General features: G+C 35.4%; 1 protein-coding gene across 1 annotated transcript in view; it reads right to left on the bottom strand.

The window, feature by feature from the left end:
- LOC150101893 (citron Rho-interacting kinase-like) overlaps positions 1 to 14,113 on the bottom strand; it is a 594,274-nt gene that overhangs the window by 393,997 nt on the left and 186,164 nt on the right. The window contains exons 16-17 of the mRNA XM_090400165.1: positions 13,280 to 13,396; positions 479 to 582 (exon numbers count right to left, since the gene is read on the bottom strand). Coding sequence (XP_090256291.1) covers positions 479 to 582; positions 13,280 to 13,396 — 221 coding nt within the window. The remainder of the gene's footprint in view (positions 1 to 478; positions 583 to 13,279; positions 13,397 to 14,113) is intronic.

Raw genomic sequence — 14,113 nt, 5'->3', positions numbered from 1 at the left:
TGATTGATTAGACTGGAATTATAGCTGAAACAACTAAGGCCAAAGATAAGGTATGTCCTAAGTGTATGTCCAATTAGAATATTAACAGCACATCACTACATAACTGTTAACTTAATTGTTCTTTAAATAACCTTCAAAACAAACTAACAACTCTAAATGGAAAAAGAAATACATGAAATATGCTTAAACTCAATATTCAACATCCTTAAATTCTCTGCATCCGTGTGTCACATTTTAGTGCAAGTTTGTTAAATTGCATGAGCAAATACATCTTTTATTATCCAAAAGCTGAATATAAAGGGAGCATAAATGTTTTCATAAGAAGTCTGACAATCTCTCATACCCTTATGCAAGTAACTACATGTAAGATTTTATTACACTGAACAGCTATACTAAGAAATATTCTCCTAAACAATTTTGTAAAACACATTTAATTCCCATTCTAATATTCTCTTTATGTGCATATTCAAATACATACTCTTTTTGCTTCCCAACTTGTTTCGTAATAGATGATTTTTCATTTCTCAATTCAATATTTTCCTGGTTTAGCTTCTCAATTTTGCAATGAAGTATATTCACTTTCTGTAACAAAAAATTAAATATCAGTTTAACAAAAAATGCTCATTAATCTAAAATTAATATTTGATGGGAAATGTTTACATTGTTCATATAAATGTGTTATACTATATTCATTTTTTTTTAAAATAACGAAACCTGTGGTGAGATTATAATTAAAAGAAACACACATATTAACCATAGTGAAAATTATTTACTTGTAAATATTTCATCCTAAGTATCTTAGGACATCATTAATACAGTAGTTAAAACAATAATAGGAATAACATACAGTTAGGGCACATGATTACAATAGAATCTCATTAAATGTGCGTAACGTGTTACAGAAGTAAAAAAAAAAAACTAATAATAATTATTTTACACAATTTTGTATGACAATTTCCCATACTTTAGGAATAGTAAGAACGTCGTTGCAGTTTAAATTTGGTCAGTGTAGTAGGGCTTCAGAAATTTCTTTATATAAACGTTCATGTTTATATAAAGATCTATGTAAAAGTTTAGACTTTTCCCAATGGATCCCATGGCTTGGATTTTCAATTCAGTGTTTAAAAAGACATCACAGATATGGACTATGGGTAAATACCCATAGTCCACTGTATATTGAAAAGTTTAACTTGCATCAATTTTATAAAACCTCTTTAATATCTTAAGTTTCTATCATGTACACCCTTTTCCACCTATCAACTGAACTTTATCACCCACAAACCTTTAATCTATCCTCATAGGAAGTATGCCACAGACCTGTCCTTGGTCACTCATTTCTGAATCCTCTCTACCACCTCCTAGTCACCAAGAAATCCAAGTGATCAAATTTACTTCTGCACAACTTGTAAATACCCATAGTCCATCAAATCAGTTATCTTTATAATTAAAAAAGATCCACGTGAAAGCACCCGCTATGCCTACTGTACTAGAGTAACGATGGCAACAACAAAGGCCAACAATGAAAGAGTACCTTGAGTCCCATCAGTGTAGTATCGTCAATTGCCAACAAAATGAAGGACAATACGAAGTACCGCAGTTGTAAAACCGAAGGTACCGACAAAAAAAAATAAGTATAGTATTCAATTTGTTGCCACTGGCTACATGTTTCCTGTGCAAAAATAGATGAATTGGCACACAAGCTTTTTATTGATCTAAACAAGCCTTTCTTCTATTGGATGTGATTTCCTTCTGTAAAACAGCTACTGAACTCAGGCAAACAAGTCGAAAGCCCAAACAACACCTTAATACTATGATCGAAATTTTCTTTTCCAAAATCTGAGAGCTGGATAGAAAATGTATACTGAATGGCCAACACCTGATATCCTAAACAAATACTAAAATATAAGCCAATTGGGAAAAGAAGAAAGGTTAGATCTCAAAAAAGGATACTGGATGGATAATGAGACCAGAATAGACCAATATGATCTAGTTATGATGATGAACTTAGGTCAACAAGTTGGAAGCCTCGAACAACACCTTAATACTATGATTGAAACAGAAATTCCAAGCACTGGAAACTAAGCTTGGGATACTAGATGACCAGAGACTGATTGCAAGTGCACCCTTGCTTGCTAACAAACTCCGCGACCTAACTGAATTAACGGTACACAAGTTGAATGAGGCTGAAAACAAGAAACTAACGCCGGTTATTCTGAACTTTCCGATAGAAAATGGTAAATCATTAAAAGAAGACGTCAACAAATTAGCGGAAGAATGCAACTTTGATTCCAGAAACATCGTCGAATACCATCGTTTCGGACCCATAAACAAAAGAAAGGATGAACTGAACTTTCAATCTCTCAAAGGGACCTGTGACACACCGATAAGCACATCCAAATTAATAATGCTGATAAACAACAAGTTAAAGGACACTTACCCCCAATCACACATACGTGCTCAACCTGACTTAACATTTGCCCAGAGGGAACAAAAACTCCACCTTCGCAGAAGGTGGAGTTTTTGTTCCCTCTGGGCAAACTGTTGTAGTTTGATCCAACTGTTGTCTCATTTGCGTTTGTTGTCTCATTTGGCATTTTTCTAGAAGAAAAACGCCAATGAGACAACAGTTGGATCAGACTACAAACAAGCCAAACTAGTACAAAAATCAAGTGACACCTCTAGTAGCTACCAAGGAGATCAGTATGCAGGCACTGCATAGGAAATGTGCAAGACCCTTCAATCCACTTCAATATCTGTGGCCTCAACTCCAACCTCAATAGTATTCACTACTATCTGTAGTCAAAACCCCACTGACCCTTTAGCAGAAACTCAAATCTCATCTCTCCCAGCAGTATCCATCTGTACTTTCCAAAATACAGACTCTTTAGCTGCTTTTGACCCAAGGGTGACATCTGCACATATATCCACTCTGCCATGCCCTGCCAGAGAGAACCTAACCTAGAATCACCTGACTTTGACCTTTGGTTGTAAATATCCCTTCCCCACTCAGTCAAATTCATCTGCTATCTATCGCTCTCCTAATGCCACTGAGCTCTTTAATTTCCTCTCCTTAAAAATGAATTTTCTCCAGTCCCACTCTCCTAGGAGATTTTCATGTCCATAACACCAACTGGCTTTCCTCCAGTTGTACCGATCTTGCACACAGATGCAGAAACATATGCCATCACTAAATGACCTCACACAAATTGTTCACATGCCAACAAGAATACCAGATAACCAGAACCATTCCCCAAATACCCTAGATTTCTTCTTTACCAATGATCCTTCCAAATATGCAGTGAATGTAATGAGGTCCCTGGGTAATTCTGACCATAATCTAGTGCTTAGCTTCTTCCCCATGCAACAACACTTACAGTCACTCCCACACAAGAGTAGTTTGGCATTATAACATTGCCAAGTGGGACAGCCTCTGAGACTACTATACTTCATTCCCATGGTTGAACTATTGTTTCCAGTCTTCCAATCCAAACATATGCACCAAACATATCAAAGTAATCCTCACTGGCATAGAAACATACATTCCCCACACTACTCTGAATTGCCATCCACTATCTAAACTCTGGTTCTCCAAAAGATGTGCCAAAGCTGTACTAATGAAAAATCAAGCATACCACAACTGGCTCAAATCAGGAACTCCATCCACCATCAGTGCTTATACTGAAGTCTGAAACCGATGCAAGAAAACTATCAATGCTTCCAAAACAGAATTTGAACAGGCAAAAAAAAGGAAACTTGCAGCCTGCCCAAATGGCAGCCGTGCCTTTTGGTCTCTTGCCAAAGCAATTGGTCATAACTTCTGCCCAACACTATTCCCACTCCTATCATGCCAAGATGACTCTATTGCATCATCACCCACAGAAAAAGCTAATCTCCTGGTTTCACACTTTGTCTCCAATGCATGCATAATTGACAATGGCAAATGCCCCCCTAGTCATTCCAACTACCCAACATATAATGCTCCTATATTCTTTTGCCAGAAAGATCAGAAACAAACCTATTGTCTAAATTAAACAAAAAATCACCTGGCCCTGATGGCATTCCTCCAATTGTCCTGAAGGTCTGTGCACCACCAGAACTGATTCCTATCCTATGACACCTGTACATGATCTCTTAGTCCACTGGTAGTATCCCAAAGCATGGAAATCGACTATATTCAATTCATTCCTAAGAAGGGTAACAAATCACTGCCATCTAACTACCACCCTTTCTCACTCGCCTCACTCCTATCTAAAGTGATGGAGAAAACCATCAAATTCTCAACTCCTACGCTACCTTGAAGGCACTCAGCTATTAAGCAACCACCAGTATGCATTCTGTTGCTGCCGATCAACAGGAGATCTACTCTCACATATCACCCACTCTGGACAAATGCCATGGAGAAATTTGGCAAATATCAAGTGGTTGCACTTGATATCTCCAAAGCTTTTGACCGGGTCTGGCACAAAGGCTTACTAAGCAAACTTCCATAATTTAGATTGTCTTAGACTTCTGCAGTTGGATTGCCAGCTTTGTCTGAATGCACATTGTGTGATGGTAGATGGCTCCCTATCCTCTCACCAACTAATGCTGGGGGTTCCACAAGGTTCTGTTCTCTCACCAACCTTCTTCCTTCTGTATATCAATGACCTACTTCAGTTGACCTCCAACCCAATACACAGTTTTGGAGATTACAGCACATTGCACTCCTTTAATTTGACAAACCTCACTCTACACAACTCACATCAATCTACAGAACATCAACCACCACTGCCCTTAATTCTGACCTCCAAGTCATCCTTCAATGGGGCTCAGATAACCTCATCAACTTCAATGCTAATAAAACCCAGTTCTGTCTTATTTCTCTCAAAAATATTATTTTTGATAACACTCAAATTTACAGACAAGATGAGATTTCTCTTCTTGGAATTACCCAACATAAGGCCTCTCCTGGCATTAACACATCACAACCATTGCATCCTCAATTTCGAAAAAACTAGGATTTCTCTTTTGCTCAAGATGTTACTTCACCTCTAAAAAGAGGAGTGGTTAAATTTAACCGGGGCCTGGCCCCAGAACTTTTTTATGCACCGGGCCTGGAACATTTTTCTGTTTTGTGACTTTTCTCCCTTTAAGGTAATTATGCCTGCATTGTGTTATTATTCAACAATTGTTTACAGCTTTGAATGTATATATAAAGTCAATATCAAGTCACCTGATTACGAATGCATGATGAAAGGGACGGGGAGGTTTGGAGCTTCCTGTAATGCATTATCTTGCAGTGATTGACAAGCAAACATTATTGGAGTGTAGTGTAGCTGAATTTTTAACAGACTCTTAGCGATATTTTGTCTTTTCTGGTTGGCAACACTGTCAGCAACCAACAACAAAACAGCAGATTAACAGTTGTTTATCAGAGCTCGTGATTGCGAGAAGCACAAAGAAAATCATTTAATATTTTTGTGTTTATGTAGGCCTACTATTTCAACTATGGATAAGTACATTATATTATTTTGTATCTGTATTTGTATTTAATGTTTCTGGTGATATGGAAGAGAAGGCCTGATAGCTTTAACTCCACCAGAATAAATATATAAATAAAATTTTTAAAAATGTTGTGACACTCTAGCAATAGCCTCACATTTATGACCCTTACTTAAAGGCCACAGAGCTTATTCATTTAGAATTTAACCACTGTGTTAACCTTATACAAATCACAAATCTGCCCATCTATTGAATACTGCTCTCATATTTGGAGTGGGGATGCTAGAAGATCTCTCAATATGCTTGACTCAATGCAGAGAACAATTAGGTTGATAAATAATCCATCTCTTACCAACTCGCTCTCTTCACTTCCACATAGTTTTGAATGTGTATATTTGATCTCTGCAATTTGTGCATTCTACAAATATTTCCATAGCAAATGTTCATCTGAAATAGCATCAATAATTCCCCCACTCAGTACTAAGCCCATTGGAATGTGTACAGCTGCTACCCAACATCCTTTCGCAGTACATCTTGAAACCCACAGAACAAGTTTCTTTTCCTCCTCCTTCATCCCTGCTACTGCTGTACTGTAGAACAATCTTCCCTCTAATGTATTTTCCAAGAAATACAATATACAAACTTAAATCAAATGTAAACAAGTTTCTCCTTTCCCAACCCACTATCCATATACAGTACCAAAGTACTATAGGTTGATCAACCAACTTCTCATGTTAATGTTGGGCCCAACATTAAAAAAATTCACACAAAATACACATCATACTTCTCCTTGAACTCATTCACTGATGAAGAATCCACAACCACCTCTATCAACCCATTCACCACCCTCCAAGCAAAAAAACCTAGTCTTAACATCCTTGCAAACCATACTCTTACACTTCAACTGGTGACTTATTCTCTCCTTTCTTGCCATGTACTGAAAAAAGTCTTCAGTATCAATCTTATAAAACTAATTTAATAACAAAAGCTATTATGTCTCCTCTTTTTTTGTCTATCAGCTAATTTTTGAATCCTAGAAAGCTATAGAATAGTCTATTTATAATGTATATTACTCTGCATTAATAACAGCAATAAATTAATTTCATCATACTGAAATTTCTGAGTTTCCCGAGAAATAAAACTAACAGAAATAACTTAAAATAAGTTAATATACTAATGTAATATGCTGTGATTAACAGGTAGTGGGGTAAGTTAAATCCAACGTACATAAAATTTGTGTTACATTATGATTTGCTACAAAATTCTTATGCATGTCAGACTCTTTCTGTATGTGCAACATCAAATCTCTGCAACTAATGCATGTTGCTTTCTTCACATCTATTGAGTGAGGAACATTAATTGCTACCTTAAATTTACAGACTGAAAAGATATTTTACATAAATGTTGGTAAAGCATCAGTTTATCATTTCAGCCCATTCCTTTTTAACTCCTATTGAATGCTGAGTTATGTCTTCATAATAGTGAACCCATGCTATAACAACCCATTTATTATAGGATAAAGTTCGTTATAATAAATTTAGAAGTGGAATACTTCCTCTATGAGAATACTTCTTAAGAATTGAATACTGTGGGTGGAGGGAGTATTTTTTTTTTTTTTTTAACTTCTTTTATTATACATGTAATCCCATCATTTGCACCATTAGTAAATTTCTCCCTCAACTCAGTGGTTTACTACAAAACTATTACCAACTAAATTACTAAACTACAAATCCAATTTTTCCACAGAGTTGTACCCCAAGATATTGAATAACTTAGTTGTTGAAAGTTTTTCCACTTGGTTATACTATAAATTAAATATACCAAGAAATTATATACTTTGTTTAATTCTTTATCCAAGTGTAAGCAAAGTTTGCGCCTGAAGAATTTTCAGGACTGGGGAAACTCATGGTAAAGGTGGTATTGACTTCACACCACTTGCTTTAGTATCCCATAATGCCAAGCACATCTCCTTGTGAAGATGTATAATTCTATGCATTATGGGAAGGGTCACTACCCAGATCAGTTTCAACCTTTATTGAGGTCTCATCTAGAGATAGATGCTGAAAGTTTTTCCACTTGGTTATACTTATAATTAAATATACCAAAAAATTATATGCTTGGTCAAGTGGAAAAACTTTGAACAACTATCTATAATCCAGAGTATTATAATAATATGGTGTGACATCTATTGGCAATTTGTATATAAAAAATATGACTTCTGCATTACTTCAACCTTGGTATCATCTCTGGGTCTGGCTCCCACTGATAAGACCTCAATAAAGGTCGAAACTGGTCATGGTAGTGACCCTTCCCATAATGCATAGCATTATACATGTCCACAAGGAGATGTACTTTGCATTATGGGATACTAAGGCTATGTGATGTGAAGTCATACCACCTTTACCATGAGTTTCCACAGTCCTGAAAATACTTCAGGCTCATACTTAGTTTGCTTACACTTGGATAAAGGATTAAACCAAGTATATAATTTCTTGGTATCTTTAATTTATTGCATAACTTAATCTCTTAATTAATCTTAACTATTTAACTCATTAAAAGATCTAGTCTTCACAAACCTTATAACCAAAATAAAAATCTAATTTATAAAATAGAATACAAATATATAATGTAATAATAATGTAAATATATATATATATATATATATATATATATATATATATATATATATATGTGTGTAATGTAAATATATGGATGAAATAGTGGAGGAGGTTAAGAGGGAGGTGCCATGGAGCATGATGTTTGCCAACGACATTGTTCTTTGTGAATCATCCCGAGAGAAGCTTGAAAAGACCCTGGAAGAGTGGAGAAAGATATTGGAGAAGAGCGGCATGAGAATTAACTGGGTGAAGACCAAATATATGTCAACGGGGAGTGCCGAGGATATGGTCATACGACTCCAGGGTGAAAGGTTAACTTCAGGGAAGAAATTCAAGTACCTCGGGTCGGTCGTCGAGAGGAATGGAGACCTGGATGAGGAAATACAGCATCAAATAACATGTGGATGGATGAAGATGAGTGGGGTCCTGTGCGACAAGAGAGTGAGTTGTAAGAAGAAAGGAAAGCTGTATAAGATCGTGGTGAGGCCGGCGATGCTTCATGGCACGGAGAAGTGGCCTATAACAAAGGCACAGGAGAGGAAGATGGAGGTGGCGAAGATGGGGTTGTTGAGATGGATACGTGGTGTGACCAAGAAAGACAGGATAAGGAATGACTACATCAGAGGGACGGTCAAGGTGGGACCAATCAGTAAGAAGGTACAAGAAAGCAGGCTGAGGTGGTTCGGTCATGTAGAGAGGAGGAGTATGTTGGTAAACGAGTGGAGTGCATGGAGGTGGAGGGAAGGAGGAAAAGAGGCAGGCCCAAGTTCAGGTGGAGGGATAAAGTGGCAGAGGATCTTAGGGAGAAAGGATGGAGTTGGGAAGAAGCCCTGGACCGGAGGATATGGAGGAAGAAGATTAAAGATGGGAACGTCGACCCCGTTTAACACGGGATAAAGGCATAGCGAAAGAAGAAAAACAATATAGCTTAACAATGCAAGCACCATTGTTTTTCTTCATATCACAACAAGGAAAACGGTAATGTGCACAACTTCCTTTCAACCATATAATTTATCAGTTATTATCCTTTATGGATTAAACTTCTGGAAATTTAGTTTCTTGCCTCCTAAAGAACTTTATTTTCTTTCTTGAATTCACAAAAGAATATAGCTCGAAACGGCTTCCTATGTGACAGCAATATAAATCAGCAAATATAAATTAAAGATGCCAAGAAATTATATTCTTGGTTTAATCCTTTATCCAAGTGTAAGCAAACAAAGTTTGCACCTGAAGTAATGAAAAAGCTAATGACTTCACATCACTTGCCTTAGTATCCCATAATGCACAGCACATATCCTTATGGACATGCATTATGGGAAGGGTCGATACCCAGACCAGTCTACCTTTATTGAGGTCTCATCAGTAGGAGCCAGACCCAGAGGGGATACCAAGGTTGAAATAATGCATAAGTCATATTCCATATATGAGTAGCTAAAAGTGTCATCTTACCTTATTAAGATACTCTGGATTAGAGACAGACGAAAGCTTTTCCACTTGGTCATATTTCTGCATTACTTCAACCTTGATGTATAGTATAACCAAGTGGAAAAGCTTTCATCTGTCTCGATTCCAGAGTATTTGAATAGTAAGATGACATCTGCATTACTTCAACCTTGGTGTCACTTCTGGGTCTGGCTCCCAGTGATGAGACCTCAATAAAGGTCAAAAACCAGTCTGGGTAGTGACCCATGTCATAATGCACAGCATTATACATGTCTGTAAGGATATGTGCTTTACATTATGGGATACTAAGGCAAGTGATGTGAAGTCAGCTTCTATATATAAGTTGCCCAGTCCTGAAATTACCTCAGGTGCAAACTTTGTTTACTTACACTTGGATAAAGGATTAAACTAAGAATATAATTTCTTGGCATCTTTAATTTATAGTATAACTAAGTGGTAAAACTTCCAACAATAAGTGAGCCAAATTCTTCCTGCATTCATAATCATAGAACACTGAATAAAATACATCTTTATCCAAGACACTTGAACAACTTATTCATTTTCTACATGAAATAATAGCAAGCTCAATTGAATTAACTATTAAAACCTTAACAATATCACTTAAGAATGAATTAACTTTAATTTGAAAGTTAATACATGAAAGTCTCATCATACTTCATTGAAGAAGAAATAACTAAGACCATATCAATAGTTTCAAACTGCTCTTTCAGACTGAGCATCCTAAACAAAAACTTTATGCTCATTTCTATATGAACTGGAGAGCAATAAAGTTCATTTTAGTTTTAACTGAAAAAGTCCTATATGGATTAATTACTACAATAAACTTTCACTTATCTCTCTTTCAAAGGATTTCCTTTCAGTCTTCCATTTCTAACCTTTCTTCTAATTTCTGCTTAATCTTTATATATTGAAGATACAAATTCGACAATCCTCTCCTGCTGTGATCTCTTTTCCTTCCTTCTGAATAGATGAATGCTAAGCAACATATAATAATGTTCTTCAATTATGTGCATCCTCAGAAAAACAGCACAGTAACTTCACTCCAGTGGGCTGCCATTACTGGTTACAGAAATTTGCTTGAAACAGTGATAAGTTCCACTTCAGAGTGTAGGAAATTCAACAATTTTACTGTTTCAGTGAAAGTAGTAGAAATTAACATTTCTTAAATTCACAACATTAACAATGAAGTAAATTCACTTAATTTATCGATTTATGTATTACAGTGGCTTGCTCTTATGATACAAAACAGTACTAACGATTCAACATCGGAAAGCTCATACAATATCATAATTACACCCTAATATCTAACTAAAATTTCGTTTAAGGCTACAGTAAATGAACATTTAGATTCATCTTACTTTTGTGTAGTGTATTGTCATGTAGCTTGTATCATGTACATATGTTTTCCTGATGACCTCAATACAGAGGTGATAAGTAATTATTCTAACACGTGTTGTATCTCCATAAATTCTTCACTATGAATTCTGACCACCGTGTAACCTTAAAAGAAAGAATACTTAGATGTATAAAATTCAGTGCAGGAGGATTACTAGCCCCCCACACAAGCTTTCAATGGAACAAACTTCTTAAGTTTTTGTTCCTTGCTAAGAACTTGAAGTCTTCTTCTTCCTAAGATGGATTTTAGGCCAAGTGGCCTGTTCCGGTCTCATGCCACCTCTTTCTTGGTCTTCCGATTCTTATTTTTCCACTTATTCTGTATCTGTATAATATTTTTGGAAGTCTGCTGTTGTCCATTCAATTTAAATGTTCTAGCCATTTTTGTTTATACTGTCTTTAAGAACTTTAAGTGAGATTTTTAAACATATTTTAAAAATATTTATCTGTTTTTAGGATAGCCTTTAACTCTGCAGAGTGCAATAACCATTCATGTATCAGATTACATTTTTCATGAGTATTTTAAAGCATTAATGTTTAACATAATTTTTGTTTTAAGTTTGTATTTATCTTTATTTTGCACTGTAACTGTTTCCTTCCACAGATTAAAGATGCTTTGTTGTCCAAGCAACTTAAAAATTTGGCTGAGACCTCCTACTGGGTTTCCAAAATGAACAATAGTGGATTTTGTAAGCTGAGATAAGATTATCAAATTAGATATACAATTTCTTCATATCAGTATATTAAAAAGACCATTAGGATTAGAACCCTATCTACACAAAGAAGTTGCAAACTTTTTTTTTTTGATTGTATAACCCATAAGAACCAAACTACCAAATTTTTCTTTAAAGTTGCTTCTCATCATAAAGTAACAAAGCTGAGTGTCACTCAAACTTTTGCACATAAGAACTGAGATGGTTCTAATTATGCATGATGCTTAACTTTGTTTTAGTTTCTAGTTCTAAGCTCAACAAAAATAGTAGTTTTCAGCAGATATTTACTGCAATCATTAAGTGAATAATGTCATCTAAGTAAGATATGATAATCTTTTTACATATGCTACTAAAGCTCAATTTTGGAGCATGGAATTTGATGTTATCAAATTCATATAACCAGTGATGTTATCAGTAGTATGTGAAATTTGCTACAGTAAATTTTCTTTCAACTTGTTGCCATTCACAATATTGTACTGAAAATAGAATTACTGCAATGGAACTTCCTTCTGTAAGGACTTTTCAGTAGCATGTCATAATGATGCTCATTAGTATACATCTTTATATACAGATATCAAATTTAACTGCGTGGATAGGCTTATGTGTTCGTCACACATGTTGAATTGGATTTAAACGGTATTGATGTAAACACAGATTGATAAGAAAATAACCATTTATTAACTTAAAAGCTAATATTTTGCTGGTATTATATCCAGCACCTTCAGAGCACACAAACAAAGGTTGTTACAAATGTTAGACAGCCACAATCCGGTGTAACAGTGGGGATAGTATACGTAATAACTTATACTAGCCCCACTGTTACACCAGATTGGGGCTAGTATAATAACTTATGTTACGGTGTAACAGTGGGACTAGTATAAGTAATAACTTATACTAGCCCCACTGTTACACCAGATTGTGGCTGTCTCGCATTTGTAACAACCTTTGTTTGTGTGCTCTGAAGATGCTGGATATAATACCAGCAAAATATTAGCTTTTTTTTTTAAGTTAATAAATAGTTATTTTCTTATCAATCTGTATTTGCATCAATACTGTTTAAATCCAATTCAACAGATATCAAATTTAATTTAAACAGAACACAGCCTAATTAATTAAACAATAGAAGAAAACAAACACATGTATACAAATAGATCTATACAATACATTCTGTTCTGCCAGAACAGAATGCTATTACATGTTGGCAGATTTTCACTTCCAGTTTGAGTCCACTATCCAGCTTACTGCAGATCCTAATGTAGCTTGAAAAGTTTCTGTTTGATCAAGAGCAGGACACTTTGAGATTACCTAACCCTTAGCCTACCCAATGAATGGCATGACATAGTCAAACCTATAGAGACCCACCATAACAAACCAATGAAAAGTCATGACAAAAGCCTATAAGTATAATGATGTTATGCTGAAAGAAATTCACAATATCATCTGTGACTGTTAAGTTTTGTGTGTGGAATTATGAAATTCATGAAAAAAAAAAATCTGCATTTTGTGAAACTACAAACAGTACATCAACTGAATCCGATCATGAAGCAAAAACAAGATAGGCAACAGTTTTGGTAGAACATTAATTGCAAAGAAAATGTTGATGCTTACTGACTGTAATTCATCTAACAATAATTCATGCTTCAGTTTTTTTTCTTCTGTATTTTTTAAATCTTTCTCCAATTTTTCTCTTAGACCAAGGCTTAATTGTAACTTTTCTTCAAGTTTCTGGAAAGAGTATATAAATTTATGAAAATAATGATATAAACAAGACAAAATGGAATGCTAATATGAAATAGTTATGATATAAATAACGTTGGATTCAATATCCATTTAATTTGAATAACTTATGAGTTACTATAATAATGAAGATTTAAAATTGCAGTCATATTAAAATGCATTAACTGGTAATTAATTTACGGAATTGACAACGCATATAAAGTAAATTAATTAAAGATAACTTTAATGAATCACTTCTATATTTCGGCAATGTCACATTGTCATCTTCAGGAACATAAAGATATGGTATGTGCACTAAGGAACTAACAAAGCAAATGAGGAAGAAAATAAGAACTAATTTTGTTCCTAAAGTCCTAATGGTGCCCTCTTGCGGGCTAATTTGGTAGTCTTGGCAGTTGGGCTGAAGTTCTCAAAATGAAAGTCTCCCAAATTTGGGGCAGTTTCATGCACCCAAATTTGTTGAGGTTAGGAACGTTTTTTAGAGCTGCTGAAGATTCTTTGAATAGTCTTTCGTATTTAAACTTGCTGCGATGGATTATTTTTGTCTTCTTCCAACGAATTTTATGGTGGGTATCTAAGGCATGGTCTGCCAGCCCAGAGCGGCTGTACTGGTGAAACCGGATGTAGTCTTGGTGTTCTGAAATCCTGATATTTGTTGTTCTGCCTGTTTGGCCAAAGTAGGACATTTTGCAGCTGCAAGGGACC

The sequence above is a fragment of the Typopeltis vanoorti genome, chromosome 11 (assembly GCF_054136105.1).
Source record: "Typopeltis vanoorti isolate ZY-2024b chromosome 11, IOZ_Tvanoo_1.0, whole genome shotgun sequence".
Lineage (NCBI taxonomy): Eukaryota > Metazoa > Arthropoda > Arachnida > Uropygi > Thelyphonidae > Typopeltis > Typopeltis vanoorti.
This window is presented reverse-complemented; position numbering and strand designations above follow the sequence as displayed.